We start from the raw sequence: 18,617 nt of genomic DNA, 5'->3' as shown, positions 1-18,617 counted from the left end.
TGTTGCTGGGTAATGTTTATACTAAGTCAAGAACTTTTCAGTTTTTTCAGGCCCTGCCAGCAAGAAGGTTGGAGGGTCACAAGAAATTAGGAGGGGACACAGCCAGGACAGCTGAACCAAACTAGCCAAAGGGATATTCCATACCACAGAATGTCATGCTCAGTATATAAACTGAGGGCAGTTGGTTGGGGCCTGATGAATGATGCTCGGGGACTGGTTGGGCATCGGTCAGTGAGTGGTGAACTATTGTATTGTGTGTCACTTGTTCTTTTTCTCCCTTCCCTCTGTATTTTATTCCTCTCCCCTTCTCCCTCCTTTTCATTACAATAATGTGGTTATTATTGGTTTTTTCCCCCTATTTTATTTTATTTATTATTTTTTTCTTATCTCAACCCTCGAGTTTGGCATTCCTTCCTGATTCCCCTCTCCATCCCTTTGGGGTAGGGAGTGAGTGAGCAGCTGTGTGGTAGTTAGTTGCTGACTGGGGTTGAACCACGACAATTCCATTAATCTGAATCCAAATGTTCACCACACAAAAATGTGGATGAAACCTAGCCTACGGATCGCACGTTGCATTGGGTCTTTTGCATGCTGTGTTCAATTTATCTAAACGGTCCTTACCACTCTTTTATTTCAACATTTTCTTCTCTATTTATGGAACAATATCGAATGCATACTGTTTTCAAGTAGCATAGAGGTAAAATATGCAGATAACAATAGTGCGAGGTAACACAAAACACAATACTGAAAAAAGGAGAGCCATATGCCATGACTGGAAAACAGATATTTTACTGCCGGGATTAAAAATTTCTTTTCACAACACAGAGAGTCTATAGGCTTCTAACATAATAAATTTACCAATTCAGGTTAATTAATTATTAAACAAAATTTGGCTTTCTATGCAAACTAATGAAAGATTATAAATTTAATATTAAAAAGTTCTTTACACTGTGAATTATATTTGATATACAATCTCTGTACAGGAAATACTTAACAGAACTAATGATGAGAATCACACCTGCAGTTTATAATATGAGCAGTCACAGATAAAAAATCCTTCATACATTTCAGGAAAATAAACTTAAGGAAATGACTATATTATTTTACTATAAATATTTAAATAAAGTTTTTATTAAGTGGTCAAGAACTGACCATAAGGTTCGTAAATGTGAATCAGGAAAGCCCTTTAACAATGCGTGCTTTCTTGAAGAAAGCGACTAAGTAATTAAAAGATGTTAATTTTGTGTCATGTACCTCAAAGGAACTGGGACCCTTTCACAGGGTGTATCTGCTATCATAAGGGAATCTACTGTTTGATTAATATCTGTGCTAAATATTTTCAACAATCATGTTGACCCGTAAGAACCAACACTGATTTTCACAAAAAGTACTGTATATTAACAAGTAAACTATCACTGGATATTACTCTGCATAAAAACTGAGTGGGCTTACTCCAGGGTTAAAACTCTTTAACACAGACATTTTTAGGTTTAGAAATTTTTATAATTCATACTTGACTCTTGCATGAAGTGCAATGGAAAGAGGAAATATAATAAGCCTTTTTCATGCCTCCAAATGAGAAAAATCCATTTCTTTAATTAGTTTTTGTGCTCACCTCACGTTACATCATTCTGATGTAAGGCAGGTCTGCAGTTCAAGTAAGGCAGCAGGTAGCATAACTTAAAATGTTCCTCCGTGGACTGTGGGCTTTGCTTTCATCTGATAGTTTTAAAAGTGGCATCAGCAGTAATACTGGTTTTTTAACACTACAATTGCGTAACAGCTTAAAGATATAATATGCTTTATAAACATCTCCAAAGACAAATTATTTCTTCAGAAATGTCTATTCCCCAAACCAGTCTAACAGGAGGCACATGCAAAAAGGTCTGTTCTCACATGCACCAAGAGCAGGAAGGAGTCACAGAAATTCTATGGGAACACAGAACTACACCAACTGATAGCATATTTGAAAGCCAGAAATGCCTTTAAGCTATGTATTTGGAATCAGTAGTACTGCTGTACGGACTCCTGCTGCTGTAGTCAGGTAAACCCTAGCTATGTACATGTAGAAAAAATAAGAAGGACGCAAAATACCTTCTTTCTGCTTATACTGCTTTTGTATAAAGCCATACCAACCAAATACACCTAGTGGCGTTATATTTCTGAAAAACGTTTAAAGCCACATTCCCCAGCATCTGTTGTGCAACAGAACAAGGATAACATAATCAGATATGCACACTGCATCCCATAAACCATGTGAACAGGAATCATTGTATCTATCTTCTCAATACAATAGAGAAATGCTAATGGGAACTTTCCGACTTTGTATATTTTGTATCTAGTCACAAACAAGAAGATTCTCTTTCTCTTTTATTAAAGAAAAACAGTATGCCTATGTGTTAAATGTTTTATTTTCCAACTTTTCCATTCTGTATATTGGAGCTGGTGGGTGTGATTATAGTCTGTAAATCCTGAGTTTCAGAAAAGTTCACAGTATGGTCTTAAGATCTATTTACAATTCTGATAGCCTTCTCTGGTTTTGATCTGCAGACTTCTACCAAGTGAGTTTCGAATACGTTTCAGTATAAGAAATTTTAAAAGGAAAGAATGAAAAAAACATGAGGCTGAAGCAGAAGCACAGAACAGCATTAAAAATAATGAATGCTCATTTTGCACTATCCCATTCCAAGAAATGTTCTTACTGTATGAAAATAAAGCCAGCTTTTCTGATTAAAGTTTTGTTGTGAAATATGTACACACTACCAATAAAAATCCTAAGTAGCAACAAATTAAATTTTCTGGGGTTTTGAGAAAAAAAAAAGGAAAGTATTTATCTATCTAAGCCCTGACTGACACATCTTTATAATAAGAAGGCCATCACTGAAAGCAGAATTAGCCTAAATGAATGTCTAATTTACAGCTAATGACTTTAGGCTACTTTAATTGAATTCCTTAACTTCTTCCACACTTCATGGTGACTGTAGTGGAAATCGAATGCCCATAATTTATGACCCAACACACACACAAAAAAAAAAGTAAGTAAACTACTTTATTTAAGCATCTCTATTTGTCATCAACAGTACAGCAGTAGTGGTATTCTGTCCAATGTTTTAATAATGCCTATATTGATCAGCTTATCTCAAACCTCCATTACCTCTTCATGAGTGTCTTTAAAGCTCCGTAGATGGAGAAACACAGATGGTTTAATTTGAAAGATGACAATATAACGAGAAGGGACTTGCATTAGTAAAACTAACATTAATTTGTTATTATAAAAGCAGATATTTTTGCTTTTAATTAATTTTGAAGAGAAAGGGTACAATAAAATTAATTTAAGATGTTTCACAACCAGAATGCTTTTTAGAAAAGGGTTTTGACTTCAATTTTAAAAAGCAGATAAAAATTGTGCCACCAGAAAAAGTTAGTGTGTTGATGCAGGAATTATACTCCTTAGGCACTGCTGCTATACATTTCATGTGATTGTGTTTCCAAGGAATCGTTAATAATTACCTTCTATATTCATAAATGCTACTTATGCTGTTAATACAACCACTAGTGGCAAATCTTAAAAGAATGAAAGAAAAAGCAGACTATCTGCATGATGCCCAAGTTACTGAACTGAGATTAACTGTAACATGTACAGTTATTAATATTATTTCAATAAAACATTATTTTGACAGTAAAGCAAAGAAAACTGTATGATAATTAAATAGTATTTTGATGAACAGCAGCATTTTTCATTATTGACAACACCCCACTTCCCCCACACACCCACTCCTCTCACCCTTTCTAAGACTTTGGCATAGACACAACTTCTTCAGCTGTCAAAAATCAACAAAATGACCCACTATATATAAGTTCAAAGAAAAGTGGTTATGTGAGTGTATTTGGGACAAATTCCAAATTTCCTTGTCTAAAAAGCACCTCTAATTTATAATGCAACAATGATTTTGACTGCATAGATATCTCCTCTCAGTTGAGTTCAAGCTCTCCTCTGGCACAGATTCAAGCATTTGAAATTTTCATCTGAATCTTACTCTTAAAATTTTTAAAGCCAATCTTGTCAACTAGGAGCATTCTAATGATAAGAACTAACTTCCTTTCATCTCTGCTAGGAACGTCTGAGACATTCCAGATGGTCTTCTAAACAACAGAGAGGTTAAGTATGTTTGTTTTTCTATAAATTACATCCTTAAGGAGGGAAAAAAAAAATATCAGCTTGTAACACTGTCTTCGAAAAAAGATTCAGGCATAAAATCATGTTTGCACTCATCATGCCATTTTTCAATGGCAATCATTTAACCTGCTTGTAAATAATGTTCCCTGCTGAAAGTTTTTCTCTTCTCCAATGACGAACTTACCTTGGGTTCACTTCAGGCTTTACCTGGCAAAAATATTTTTTTCACAGAAGGAAAGACATTGTACTGATACAGAAAAACCAAAGCTGGAAGTTTTGTGTCATTTAAAAGATTGGTCAGATAGGTAGAGGCTTAGCTTGTTTACTGAAGACTGATTTCCAGAACTGACATTGAGGAGAACAAAATGAACAATCAGCAGATTCTTTTTCTCAAAAGCAAAATTCAACTACTCTTTACTTTTACCTCCAACACTCTGAGAACTAAGCTTTGTTCTTAAGCAGAGGCCCTAAAACTCTTGAAAAAACTCAGCTTTTCAGTACTGCACTCCGGTTTTAAGCTAGATGCTGCTACACTTGTGGTGCAAGCCTTTTTAAAAGCATTTTTCTTATGTTCAGAAATCAGGTAAGCTGTTCATTCAAATACAGCTTTGTATGTCTGCTTCTGTAAAATAAACTTTTAGAGTAAAAGAAAGTCCATAGTGTCATGGAAAAAAAAATACAGTAGAAAAACTCCAAGCTGCAAAGATTTTGTCAAAGGCAACCTGAAGTCAGCATTATTCTGCACTGGTGGCTTTTCCCTCCTTCTCTGTAAGAAACTTTTGAAGAGTAGACAGGGTAACCTAATTTCAAGGATTATGTGTTTTTTCAGAATACCTACAAGTAAAAAGGGCTCACATTAAACTACAGAAGTGCTAGAGAATAGGGACAGGAAAAAAGCCATATTTCTAAAAGGAACAAAAAAGTTCTAGTTTTGATACTAGACATGATGACCATAGATTTGTGTCTTGTATGTATCTGCATGTGGCAGAGAAGATATTCAGAAAGGAGGAGTGGGAAGAGTAATTTTGTAAAGTTACTTTCCACCTATTAATGATAACTTACTTTCACACAGCACTTCTCATCCCTGAAAGTTTTAAACACTTCAGTTGATTAATGAGTGACAGAGAGATCACTTAGTCCATCACTGATGTCTTGCCACCTTTACCATGAATTCTAGTGACTTTTTTAATAGTTTGTAAAACAATATACAATATTAATATCTTATGAGAAGTCATTTCTCTAGATGAAAAAAATATTCTTTGATCCAGGAGGAAAGGTCATGTTTTTGAATACTCAAACATTATTCAGATAACACAAGTTTTGTTGTAACACTTCTACACAAGCCCTTCTTTAAGTCTTGTTTTGGCTCAAGAGCTGTCTTTAGGTAAAGGGTTTGAGTTAAAGTCATGCTGAGTTAAAGCAACATTTATATTATTTCTCCCATATTGATCTTCTGGATGGGCTTTAAAACTACTTTATGAAAGTTGCAATAGCCAGCTGGGTAGGACAAACCTCAGACATTTCATGTATCTTACCTTTCACACAGGGAAAAAAGGTCGTGCTGCATAAAGTCATGGATGTTTTGGCCTCACCGTTTCTGTGATAATGCTTGAAGTCTCAAGTAAAGTTTTGTGAGAAAGACACATCCTACACATCACCTCTCCAGAAGGAAGACCTAGGAAATGCAATTAAGCTTCCCCTTGCAGCAAAGCATTATATCATCTTAGAAAAGCATTGTGCACTGACAGTGAGGTGTTTTGGTTTTGGTTTTGGGTTTTGTTTTTTTCATCATTCCCTATGGCTTTCTCAGCCATTAAGTAAAGACAGGCCCTTGAGAAACCATATTGCCACTAGCTTCCATCAGTCTGCTACTGTAGACAAACACCTGTTTGCTTATGCCAAAAGCCAATCCTGGTTGTGTATGATATTTCCAGATTTTCACAAACTCAGAGTTCCTGATAACTTAAAGCAGCAAGGTATGTCACGTTCTGTTTCCAAACTTAATCTTCTCGCTGTTTGTTCTAAAATGTGTCCTTCAGCATTAGGTAGGACAATCTATTAGAGCAATACTTACAGTATAGCACTTGATGAATGGAGAAAACACAGGTATTTCAGATCCAATTTCATTTTATAGTACCATTTCACATTTCTCCATTAAGCAATAAAATCAGAGATTTAGGAACTGCAGAAACAATACCTTTTTGTGGTAAATTTAACACATTGAAAGTTACATATGTGTATCTCAATGGTTTTTAACTGACGATCACTGGTTTTGGAATATTCTCTTCTCATGGTATTAAGAATGACTATTTTTTTTTTATATACATTTTAAAGACATTTTTTTTGAAATACACTGAAGTATACTTGGTCATCAAACAGGAGGGAAAACCTTCCAATAATGTCATTATTTTAACTGAAGACACATGTGGATGAAGGAGAGGAGAGCTAGAATATTACATCCAAGTAAATTCCAAGAAATGGAATAGTGTATAGTGGAGAAATGTCTTAGTATAAATACTTATATGGGTCGTCCCAATCACTACATACATTTACCTTTTAAACATGAAAGGACTATTTCTCTATATCAGAAAGGGTCCTTGCCCTTGATCTTATACTGTTCTCTGTTAAAAAAAAAAATAAAATAAAAATACCCTGACACTGTATTCCCAACTTCCTACTAAATAAGGATATGTCCTAGTGGTTTGAGGCCTGGTTTCTCTATGGACATCTGTTATCAACTGGTGCTTCCCAGATTAAAGTTTTCATCAGAAACTAACACAAAAGAAACAGAAGTCTTATCATAAGGGCTAGACAGGATTTTATAGAGTTCATAAGTGATAGGAGTTCTTGAAGTTGGGTATGCTATCCCAGTTACCTTTCACATGGTTCCCTATTCCTTCTCAGAGCAACAGTTTTGCCCCATTTACTGCTTCATTCAGTAATGCTTCAGCTTTATTTTAGCAGAACACTAGTTTTCTTATGGGTTTCATTATGACACTACTAAAAAAAAAAGCATAGCTGAGGTACTAGAACTGTGATTTCACATTCAGACCTGAATAGGCTGCAATGGCATAACAAATTAAAAGCTGTTTGCCTGAAAGAAGACATTAGGTTAGCATCAGACAGGTGTGAACTTGATTCAACACAGAAAACATACTTAAAGCATACCTTTAACACAAAGTCCTCTGTGAATCTTTGTATGATAAATTATTTAGCAGTATTGTGTTATTTTAGGGGTTGTTCATCTGGTGGGTTTTTTAAAAAAAAACAACAACAACTTCCCATACAAGGGTTGGATTTAGGTTCCATTTTACTCAAAGCTTAGTCTGGAACAGTCCCCATACAATCGTTTGCTATTGCCTTTCCTTAAGAATTCCTTGATGGAATTATTATCACTTATAGAGAGTTACAGTCTGTTATCACAATAATTTCACGATGCACACTGTTGTGTGTTAGGGCTGGTATCAGCTACTTTTCAACAACAATTGCTGTTTAACAACAGATGTTCCAAAAATCAATAACAAAATGGGGTTTCAAAAAGTACACATGAAATTTAAATGTCTGATCTAGAAAAGAATTCAAAACTACTTATTTAATCCCTAAATAATATTAGATTGCTATTTTTTCTGGCCATGGAAATTAGCTGTCTGTGATAGGTCTGTGAAAATCCTGTGTTGCTTTTCAAAAATCCAAGGAGTGATAGTAAACACTCCTTTCTCCAAAAGTCTGATTTTCTAAGCAGTATTTCAAAACTGTACATGGTACCCATATGCAAGAAGTTCAATTTTCATTGTCTCTAAATGTGTTGTAAAAGGTATCTTAGTTTTTCCAAGAAGGGTTGTTTCATGCAGCACTAACCTGCAAAACAAAAAGCAATGACCGAAAGATAATTTAAAAAAAATCATACCCTATGAGTATCGTTCTGTTTCTGCACAGTGGGAAGATCTCCACCAATGGGTGCTTGCTGTTTTAATTCATCCTCCTTCAATTGCAGCCATGCCAAAAGTTCCTGAAGAGAGAGATGTAAACGCTTCCACTGGTCTGTACTGGCTTCCAAATGGGATCTGAAAGCATGAATTAAATATAAGATATATTCAGGCACATTGAAAATAAAACCCAAATTGTACAAGCTTATTTACTGAGAAAGATCCTAGTGTTTCACTAACTTTGCGATTTTTAAATAGCTTCAGTAGCTTTGAATTGGACTCTGGCAACACTGATTTAAATTTGCTTCTGAAGTCCTGGCCTGAAACATACATTCTTTTCCCATCTCTTGGGTTGTTTTTTTTTTCTCCAGTTTTCCTCTTCAGCAATAATAACTGTGTTGAATTGTCAATCTCACTAAGCGTGCACAAATATTATGCAGGACTAGCATGAGAGTAATTTAGTCATCACTTAGGATTACTAGGAGATTAATTAACTAAAATGTGGAGAGTAGTCTTCCAACTCATAGAAGAGCAGGCATTTCTCTAAACTGCTACACAAACAGTTCAAACTCACATAAGATTCATGTTGTTGCTCACCTTTAAGATAAGAGAACCAATGCTATTCTTTCCCAAAAAAAGTTGTGAGGAGATTGTTAAAGCCAGTAGAATGCCCTTACAGTACCCAAATGTCTGTGCCTTTTGAACAGAGGTGTGAATGAAACTGAATCACTGGAAAAATTAAGAGACAGGATACTACCATGTGCAAACAAGGTCTCCACTATGAGGACATCTTCCAAATATTTCCTCTGTGTATGTGTAAATGTGTTATTTCTAATACTGGGATCAAGTGTTGAGCTACTAATTTTCAGCAACTAAATCCTGGGGAGAGAAAATACCTGACTGAAACATCACTGGGCTGATCAAATCTTCAATTTTGTTTATACCATTGATAAAGCACACTAAAATTTTGTCTCTCTAGACTTAGGAATATGCCATTTTTTAATTGTTGGTTGGGAAGAAATTCCTAAATCACTTCCAGGTAACATCAAAAGCAGTATTACATAACAGTACGTTAAAAAAGGTACTGGAAAATAAAGATGGCTTTTCTATTATTTCATGTTTTTTTCTGTTAAACTTCCAGCTTTGTTCAAACATTTCTCTTCTTTTTCAGTGACTGCACATAGAATCACATATTTTCTGACAGTGAAAATGCTACTCCTATACCTCATATGGAATGCTCTATAAAGAAACGTGATAAATATGGACTCAGTGATTTGCACACCTTATTACTTAGTTTGGATAATGAAATGAGGAACTGCTGAAGGTAAGGACAGCTGTATTTCTTTGAAATGCCCTGTGGATTCTGTTTTTTTTCTGACCTTTTACACCAGGCAAAAGGATTGGCAAGGAAAGGGACAGATTAGCCACAGGCTGACAGAAAGCTCAGCTGCTCTGGTATGTGAGGTGATGGAAAAACTCCTTTTCCAAACTTAAAGGCGATGTGGGAGGGGCACACATAGACCGTGCTGCCTATTGATCTCCGCTCTCACCGGGCAGCTGTGAGCTGGGGCCAGACTGCCTGACCGCAGGTGCTGCGGGGGGAGCGCAGCCTGGCAGGCAGCGAGGGCTGGGGGAGCTCCAGGGTGTCTCCCAGAGCAGCAAGGGGGGAGAGAAGCAAGAATGTTGTATGGGGAGTTGCAGGAGGTGACAGCCAGAGCAAGGACCACAGGGCTTTTGGAGGGGGCACAGTCAAGGAGCCAAGTTTCAGAATCAGGTTAACTCCTGCCTCTCACACTCTTCCCAGCAAACACAAGCTGCCACCTCCTCCAGAGCAAGGCAGCAACTGGAGGCAAAACCTGGGGTCTTCACTTCTTCCCTGCATCCCCAGGTCTGGCTTTACAGAGGAAAAGTGCAAAAAGAGTGACCCAAAGTGGTTTTGTTACTGCTGCTGTGCTCTGGCCTTCTCCAGTTTGGTGAAGGTTTTCCCAGAACCCGTCTTGTTCTGCCCTTTCTTCACCCTTGGGAATATATGTTTATGTATGTGCACACTGGTGTATATCATATGCATACAATCATATATTTATAAATGTGTTCAAATGTGTGCAGACAAAACAGATAATTCTCAGAGAGACCTTGAAGGGTTATACCCCTCTTCTTTTGCTCCTCAGAAGAAGGAAGAAGGAATGTGTGTCTCTTTTTCTTTAGCTACTAGTATCTTTTCAACTTACATCCTTCATTTATTTTTAATGATTGATGTTATGAAGATGACTTTTGTCATTACACAGACAGACATCCCTCAGGGCCTGAGCTGAAAAAAGCTAATATTTCATAAATCACTTTGAAAAACACTTCAGCCTTTTGCTGCCCTCTGAACTACACACAGCAAGTGAGCAAATGAAAAAATGCAGGAGACAACGCAACAGAGCTGGGTTGCCTATGTAAAAGTTGTATTTCTGAAGAGAAGCTTCCTCCTTTTGAAAAGCAATCTTCAGCCCACTGAAGCCTGTGTACCCCCACTTCATCATTTGTAACATTAACATTTATTATATTTTTCCTTGCAAGCAGAATTTTTTCCTCTTATGGCACTACCTATGGATATCTTTTACTCCTGGATTTTATTTGGTAATTCCGTCCACACTCTAGACAACAGCTACAATTTTAAATAATTTGTGTCTCATTTGCAAGGCTATTCTTAGTTTTGCACTGGAAATAGCAGCCTTAGAAATAAAGCTTATCATAAATACAGGTTATTTAATAATTTTCTTTCATGAGTCATCGATAAGTCATCCCAGCTCTAGAAAAAGCCCATATTCAGAGGGGGGTACAGTTGCTGTTTAAACATGCTAATCTCTCCTGTAATTACAAAACCTCATCATATGCCTTAAATCCTAATCCTCTACTATCATTTTCACTCTAAAAAACCTGATCATTCTTACAAAGTTAAGCCAACATTCAGAATAGCACAAATCATTTAAAAATAGACAAAAATAGTGCTATCAGACACAAAATTAAACCTTTTTACCAGCAAAATGCAGCATTCCATCTTACGCACCAACTATAGGCAGGTCCTACCTAATATTTAGGGATTTCCTCCTAAGATCACTCCATCTGAGGTTCATGTTATCCAGACGTCTCTGCAACAGGGCTGCATCCTCAGAGCCTTCCAGGGACCTCAGGATTTTCTGCCCATTTTCATCGAGGTTGTGAAAGATGTCAGTATGAGCATCAATTTCTGCCTGTAGTTCCTATGGAAGCAATAGAAAACAATACATGTGATTTCTTGCAAAATCATAGAAAATATCACTTCTCAAAATGGTGTAAAAATCTTCAGTGCAACACAGAGTTAGCACAGGTTTTGACAACTCCTTTTACCATAATATCACGTACTATATACTCAGCCATGTTTCCATTTCACACGAAGGCCCTTTGCACCGAATAATAACCTTTAATCTGTACAGAGCATACTGAACAAAACTTAGAAAGTTAAAAGTCTAGCCTTTGACAGGCAACAAAGCAAGGACAAGGTATATTTACTGTGCTGATGAGGGAAAAAACCCCCACATAACCCTCAAGATCTCAGGTAAATCTGACCTTCACATGATACGTCTTCCTGTGCAACATTTTCAGTTTGAGCTGGGGACTGCAACACCGGTCCTGCTGCATGGCAATTCCAAGGAAACTACACAACCGCAGCAGCCGAGCTTTAAAATGCCAAGTTCACTTACATTCTGTTGACAGAACGCATTTCGGAGCACAGGCCTCAGCAGTCAATAGCAATAAACAGCCACTTTGTGCTATATCAAAACACTGGTCAGGGCCATGGCTGTAGGAGGACCTGAGAATAGCAAGGACGTAGAATATGCAACTGGCAGTTCATGTTGAACAGCCAACTTTTCTTATCACTCTCTAACTGCAGGCCAGCTCTACATTTTGAATTCATTTTTCCCCCTCATTTTTAGCACAGCTCTTTCTGCCAAAAGAACATTCCTCAGGGAGCTGCCCGGTACCAGCATTCCAGCCTGCCCACACACTCAATGCAGCCTTTGTACGTTGGCTGCCCTTCTCCAAGACGTTTGCATGCTGCAGCTCCACAAGGTCAGATTCGGTCACAGAGAACAGTGGTTGAATCAAGCTCTTTAAAATACTAAAAATAAAAATTAAAAATTTAATTTCAACTCATGCATACATGAGCACACAGGTACTCTATAGGTAGCCACATATGCACAAAAGTACTTTCACTTTCAAACAAAGAAGCACACAAAGCCACAAAGAAAATGACCTAGTGAATAAAGCTCTGCATTTTCTCCTGGGGTGCTTGGGCACTGAGATTTGTGGTGGTAGTTTCTGGATGCCTGAAATGAGAGTGCTGGGGATGAAGTGTGAAAGCGGAAATTATTTGTGGCATATGAGAGCAAGACCCAGCACTAACTGAGCATCACAGGTAGTCCCCAATGGAAATTTGTTGTAATTTTCTTTAGACGAATGACTTTGAGGGAGAGGAGCACACAACTTGCCTACTTGGTGTGTTCCTAATTGAATTGGTTTTATTTGATATTTTAAGTGTAATGTTAGCTGCACTGAATCATGAGTAGATTGTCCTTGTTCACCTACGGCTGTTCCAAATGTCATTTACTGTCCTTTACTGGATAGCTATTTCTTGCACAGCAATGACTAGCATTGTATTTGGAGCAATTTTAAGACAGGCCAGAAATGTCTTTGGTACAGTATAAGAGTTCTTATCCAACTATTTTACTTTACCTATGGTCATCCTAGCAGTAAAGTAGTTAGGAATGAGTTTGGAATATATCAGAGGTAATTCTGAAGGATTCAACTGTATCATAAGTATTGTATTTATCTATTGATGTTAAAAAGGCGATTTAGATTTTTAAAAATACCATTATTAAGGTACATAACCATGTATAATATACCAGGTATGAATGGCCTTACTTGAAAATTTGTATTTTTATTTCAAGTCTGAATGTTGCTAGCTTCAGCTTCTGTGATTTTTATTTTTTTTTTTTTTTTTTTTGCTGGACTGAACAATACTTTATTACCAAATTTCTTTCTCTTCAAGTATGCATTTGGAGATTTTATTTAGGCTAGGTTAAGTATCACAAACCTGATGTAAATAACCAAAACAATATATAAATAAGGATAAAGTTCACAGTAAAAAAGTTAACTTTTAATGTTTGTATACTTCCAAAGTCATTCCACATTTAAAAATTTATAAATCTATTGCTGAATGAAAGAATTATCATATGCATTATCTGTTGCACAAAATTATTAGTTTTTAGGGTGGTGATAGAAACAGCTGCCTTTTCCTCAGCAAGAACATGTGCCATGAAACATGTATGATGAATAACTGTTCACAGCAGGAAGCTGTCCAATCCATACCCTCTTGGTGTTTTTTACCACACCTATATTCATAGCATTTCATAACACAGAATTAGGGAAAAAAAAAGCACTTCCAGATTTTTCTTTTAGAAAAAGTGTCTCATAGTCAATGCATTTCATGCTTTTCTCCTGAAACATGCATACTTCTACAAATAAAATCAAGCCATATCCTTTTTGTTTCGGAATATTACATCCTATCACAATAAATTTAGATGATTAGTTCAATGAGCAACAAACATGAAAAGCAATGTACTCTTATCAAAAGCTTAGTATTATTCAAGATCTGGTTTTCCTTGTTCCAAATTACCTCTGTATACTGCACTCCTAATGCTTCTAAAACTAGTTTATTCCAGCTATGCAGGAAGCCTACGCTGACAGAAAAGCAAGACAACAACAAATATATTTAGTCCTCTGCATTTCAGATCCTTTCTTTATGGCTCCTTCACATTCCAAGAGAAACAGAGTACATATCAGAAAAGGATCTATACACCTTTTATTTGTTTTCTGAAAAAAGTAATTTCCATGTTTCAAAAGTAAGTGAAAGATCAATATGAACTAGATTCTTTTTCTTGACAAGAATAAAGCAGGAAGATCTATTTCATCTCATAAACTGCTATGATATTTGCAAAAGTATGCTGTCGTTACACATCATACCAACAAGCACAGAATATAAACTAAACATAGACTATTTATTGAATTTTTGTATTTTCCAGTGTGTTCAAACACATGGAGAAACTGCAGAGGATGAAAAATTAATCCCGATACAATTCCACTGGATTACAGTTGGACTTAAGTTGACTCTAAGCTGCATTTTTGCTGTAGTGGTTAGTACTGAGGCTGTGTGGAAATAGATTCCCTTAAAATGAGCAGATAGCAAAATGAAAAATATCTTCTTGATCGCAAGTTACTGCTTAGAGTGAGATGAACTGCTTAGAAAGAACTGCGACTCCATCACATGCAGATTTGCCTAGGAATTTCGGAGTTAAATCCTCCTTTATTACCACGACTGTAATATTTGTTCATAGAAACCCTGATGGATAGGTATGACAGGTTTCTACACTTTGAAAAATGTGTATCTACTTTAATATACTGTATAGAATAAGTCTAGAACTAAGTCACAGAACTAAGAATGATAAAGATATGATATAAACTGGTCTTGAGGGGAACAATATTCTTGGACAAAACAGGGTGAGGGAATTTGCTTTAGCTGTTTGACTTTTGCCCTGAGCTGCTGAAACCTGTATGCGTGATTTCAAGGGAGGAGCGCAGGAAGGCTGTAAGACAGCACACCCAATTCTGCCATAAAGCTAGGGGGTGGATATAGTTCTCACATATCCATCTCAGTTCTCCCCCTTGCAACTACTGCTAGCATTCTCCATAGGAGTACACATCCTCACTGTCCTAATCTTCTTGGTAGGTAAAAGAAAAATTCACCTGTGGCTCCACATGTTTTATTTTAACAGAGCCCTGTAAAATGCTGCGGAGTCATTGCTGTGAAACCTAGCGCGTTAGAAGTTCTGCCAGCCTCCACATGGCAGAGAGTCCTAGAAGAGTTCAATATGGCTTGAGATACTTTATCAGAAATAATTAATCTGTGTCAATATCCTTCATATCCCACATGCAATATATAGACATGACATATAAAGGACATGACACATGGCAAAATCTGCCGTTATTTTGGCAATACATTGGAGAGGGATTGGTAGGCTGGAAGTAAAATGAAGTTTTAGAAGGAACTAGTTACACTACTTGGACTATACATGAGTCAGACTAAGACATGAAAATTAATGCAGTACAGCTGAAAAAATATTTTAAACAAAGTAGAAAAAAAATAAATTATGTAATAATTTGAAGAACTTAAAGCCCTTAAATCCTTCTCTACAAACTCAGCTTCACCCTTGGAATTGTGTTTTTAATTTCCAATGAAGCATTTTACATTTTCTAGATACTATACAAAGTTACTAATCAAATAAATGACATTAATTGAGGCATGGGGGCTCACAAAGTAAAAGACAGCACCATCTGATTAATAGAAAGCAATGCAGAGGATAAAATTGATCTCTACTGACAGTAATTAAAAAAATAAAGTCTGCATAATTACATACATGTACTCAAAGCATCAGCAATTAATACCTGTGTGGGTACATATAGTTCAAAAGTATTATACTTTACAGTATTGTTTCTGTAATGCTAATACTGAAATAGCTAGAAAATCAATCATGAAACCACTCAAAACAAAAAGATCCTGTACCTCTGTAAAACCTCTCTGCGTAGTTAGCCAAACCAACGGCCCCCTTCATATTTGTATTAACAAAGTATATTATATTTCTCCTAAATAATTTCTGGAAAAAACCACAGCTAGACATTTTAAATTAGTAACATATTTTCTTAAACCTCTTACACTGTACAAAAAGTACTGATGATGTAATCCCCCTTTTTACCATTTTCCTTTTTTTCTTATTTCTTACAGTCCTATTTTCTTCCTTCCCCTTTAGCTTTTCAACCCCTTTCTTCCCTTCCTCATTTCCTTTTCCTCCACTTTCTCTCTTCCTTCTTCTTTCTATTCTTCCCTTTCTCTCTTTTCCTTCCTCTTTAACTTTTCCCTTCCTCTTTTTTTTTTCCATAATTCCTTCCTCCCTTCCTTTACCTTCCTGTCTTTCTCTTCATTTCTCTACTTATCTTTTTTATCTTATTATTTTCCTTCTCCTTCCTCTTTTTTCTTTTTCTTCTTACTTTCTTTTCCTTTCCTGGCTTTCTTCTCATTTTCCTTCCTTCTTTTCCTCTTTCCCGTCCCTTTCCATTCCTTTCCTTCCTTCCTCTGTTTAAGATACAACCTTCTGTGAGTAAAAACCATTTTCATATTCTTTTGTGGTGATCTCAAAACTTCTCACGAATGTGGGTTTCTTTCTGCTTTTGCTTTGCATTTGCATTGGTTAAACATCATTTCAGGTGCATGGGGAAGGCAGAACTTACAAAGTTGTTTCAAACCAGTATTTTTTTAGTTCTAACAATACTACTGAGCAAAGCACATCTCTAAAGAATATGTCTTTTCTCCATGGACTTGAAGGGGATAGAATAGCTGTTAGGGCCTGGCATAGTCTGTGAGTTTTTACCAACAGTGGAGTTAAGTTGATATAACCAGAAAAGTTTGCCATTGTAACCTGGTATAACAAAAAAAAGTTGGTTTTTTGTTTGTAACCTCCTTATGGATTCTACAGTATAGGAAATAGACTCACTGTCTGTACTTTGCAACTTTGTCCAGCACAGCTTAGGGACTGGATTTCAAATTAATCATCCTACTTATTTTTATTTAATTACATCTTTACTCCTGCAAACTTCTGATTCTGCCTAAATCATTAAACTCTGTGTGAGGGTTCCGAGAGTTTGAGACTTTTTTTCCAATGTCCCTGCAGACTCCAGCAGCTTTTGGAGGCACAAAGATCCATGCACATGGCACCTCTTTCAGGATCACAGCTTATTCTTCTGTCTGCTAAACAGAGGAATGGTTTTGTGGGTATTATAGTTCTGGAGATGTTGAATTAATGGTGACAACACAGCAAGCCAAACGCATTTTAGGTATCTGAGTGGTAGATTCAGTGCAAGATGGACTTGATCTATTTTGCTTCTAGCAATAGAAGGCCAGTTTACACTACTTTTTATGACAGTCTGTTCTTGTGAACTAGTCATTATTTTAAAAGTATTTGAACAGAAAGAAATGTATTATTTTTTTGGAAATGAAAGACAGAATTTGTTCTAGACTGAAAAAACCCTATGATTTAAATTAATGGTGGAACAAAACACTGAAGTATTTCTTGCTTTTTAAGACACTATTGGTCTGACTGGAGTTCCCTCTTCCAGAAGTCATTGTTCCTCTAAGAACTGGTTGTTGGTGGGTTTTTTGGGGTTTTTTTGGGTTTTGTTTGTTTGTTTGTTTGTTTTCTTCAGATCAAAATATAACTAATTCAGATAGGATTTTGGGACCTATTTTGTGTAGAGGAATTTTTAAAGGACCAAGGACATATGTTACCATTGTCCGGGTTGGACAACCCAGGCCTGTTAGTTAAAACTGCAGAGCAACTTTAAATTGTCCTTGGAAGAAGCAGTGGGAGAAAGAAAACAAGCTATGCACAAACAAGAAGCCAGGTGCAGAGCAAGACCTGGGAACCGTGAAATCAACACACTCTCATTGGCACACTCTGATCAGGCGCCTGCAGCATGCTCACCAGTCAGCGACACGGACGCCCGCGTGACCAGAAACTTTTATCCAATCACCTGTGTGTAGAGTCGTGTGAGCAGTTGGTTTAAGTTATAAATACGACCTGTTTGTTTAATAAAGTGAGCACGGCATGTAGCCATATTGGTGTGATTGTTGTGACTTGGCCGACTCTCCACGGGGGACCCTCTTCGATTTTGTTTCCAGACAATCTAACAGTGAGAATCCAACAGTGATGAATATGATGTTTTATTGTCATTTAGACCATGGTAGCTAACATAACCAAGCTATGTCACAACATAGGAAAGAAACTTTTAGCCCCTCCATCAGGCTTCTAAATCATTTGCTCTCCCAGTCCATAAGCAAAACTTTTATTGGGTCTTAGAATAAGAGCGTTTACTGACCAATTTACATAATACTAAAAACTTAACAAATTATATTAAAAATGTAATTAAAGGGCAGATTTATTGAGTTAAAAGCATTGTTGTGAAATGGCTATACATCATCATGCCATGAAGTCTCCTAGCTAGCCTATGGCATGACCCCAATTCCAGTCTGGTATGATTACATCTCTGAGTTTCATGCTAATGACTTGATTAAGAAGAAAGATAAAAAAGGTGTTTTCTGTCGGGAAGATAAGCTTATGAGTATCATTAAGGCATTAAGGTTCCCAGGACAGTTTTCAAAAATAAAGGATAAGTTAGTCCTCTAAGAAGGAATCAAATGTTGATGAGTGGAAGCCGAAAGTATAAATTTCCAGCAGAAAACAATATGTGTAAGTTGTTACTACCACTGTTACGGTTTTAAATTTCACAAGTTCCAGAACTAAGAAGGGACCAAAATTCATATTCAAAGGATTATTTCATCTAAAAGAAGATATAAAAACTTTCCTTAGTACATTGGGCCC

General features: G+C 36.5%; 1 protein-coding gene across 14 annotated transcripts in view; it reads right to left on the bottom strand.

Annotated features, from left to right (window-relative positions):
• DMD (dystrophin) overlaps window positions 1–18,617 on the bottom strand; it is a 1,096,913-nt gene that overhangs the window by 189,488 nt on the left and 888,808 nt on the right. For 12 of the 14 annotated variants that reach the window (XM_040582467.1, XM_040582466.1, XM_040582468.1 and 9 more), the window contains 2 exons: window positions 11,176–11,348; window positions 8,085–8,241 (listed from right to left, as the gene is read on the bottom strand). In XM_040582467.1, coding sequence (XP_040438401.1) covers window positions 8,085–8,241; window positions 11,176–11,348 — 330 coding nt within the window. Of the gene's footprint in view, window positions 1–8,084; window positions 8,242–11,175; window positions 11,349–11,694; window positions 11,782–18,617 lie in introns of those variants that run through there. The other 2 variants (XM_040582476.1, XM_040582475.1) reach the window with 1 other exon arrangement.

This window comes from Falco naumanni, chromosome 2 (assembly GCF_017639655.2).
Source record: "Falco naumanni isolate bFalNau1 chromosome 2, bFalNau1.pat, whole genome shotgun sequence".
In the NCBI taxonomy this organism is placed as follows: domain Eukaryota; kingdom Metazoa; phylum Chordata; class Aves; order Falconiformes; family Falconidae; genus Falco; species Falco naumanni.
The sequence above is the reverse complement of the archived record's forward strand: the minus strand, read 5'-3'. Positions and strand labels throughout refer to the sequence as shown.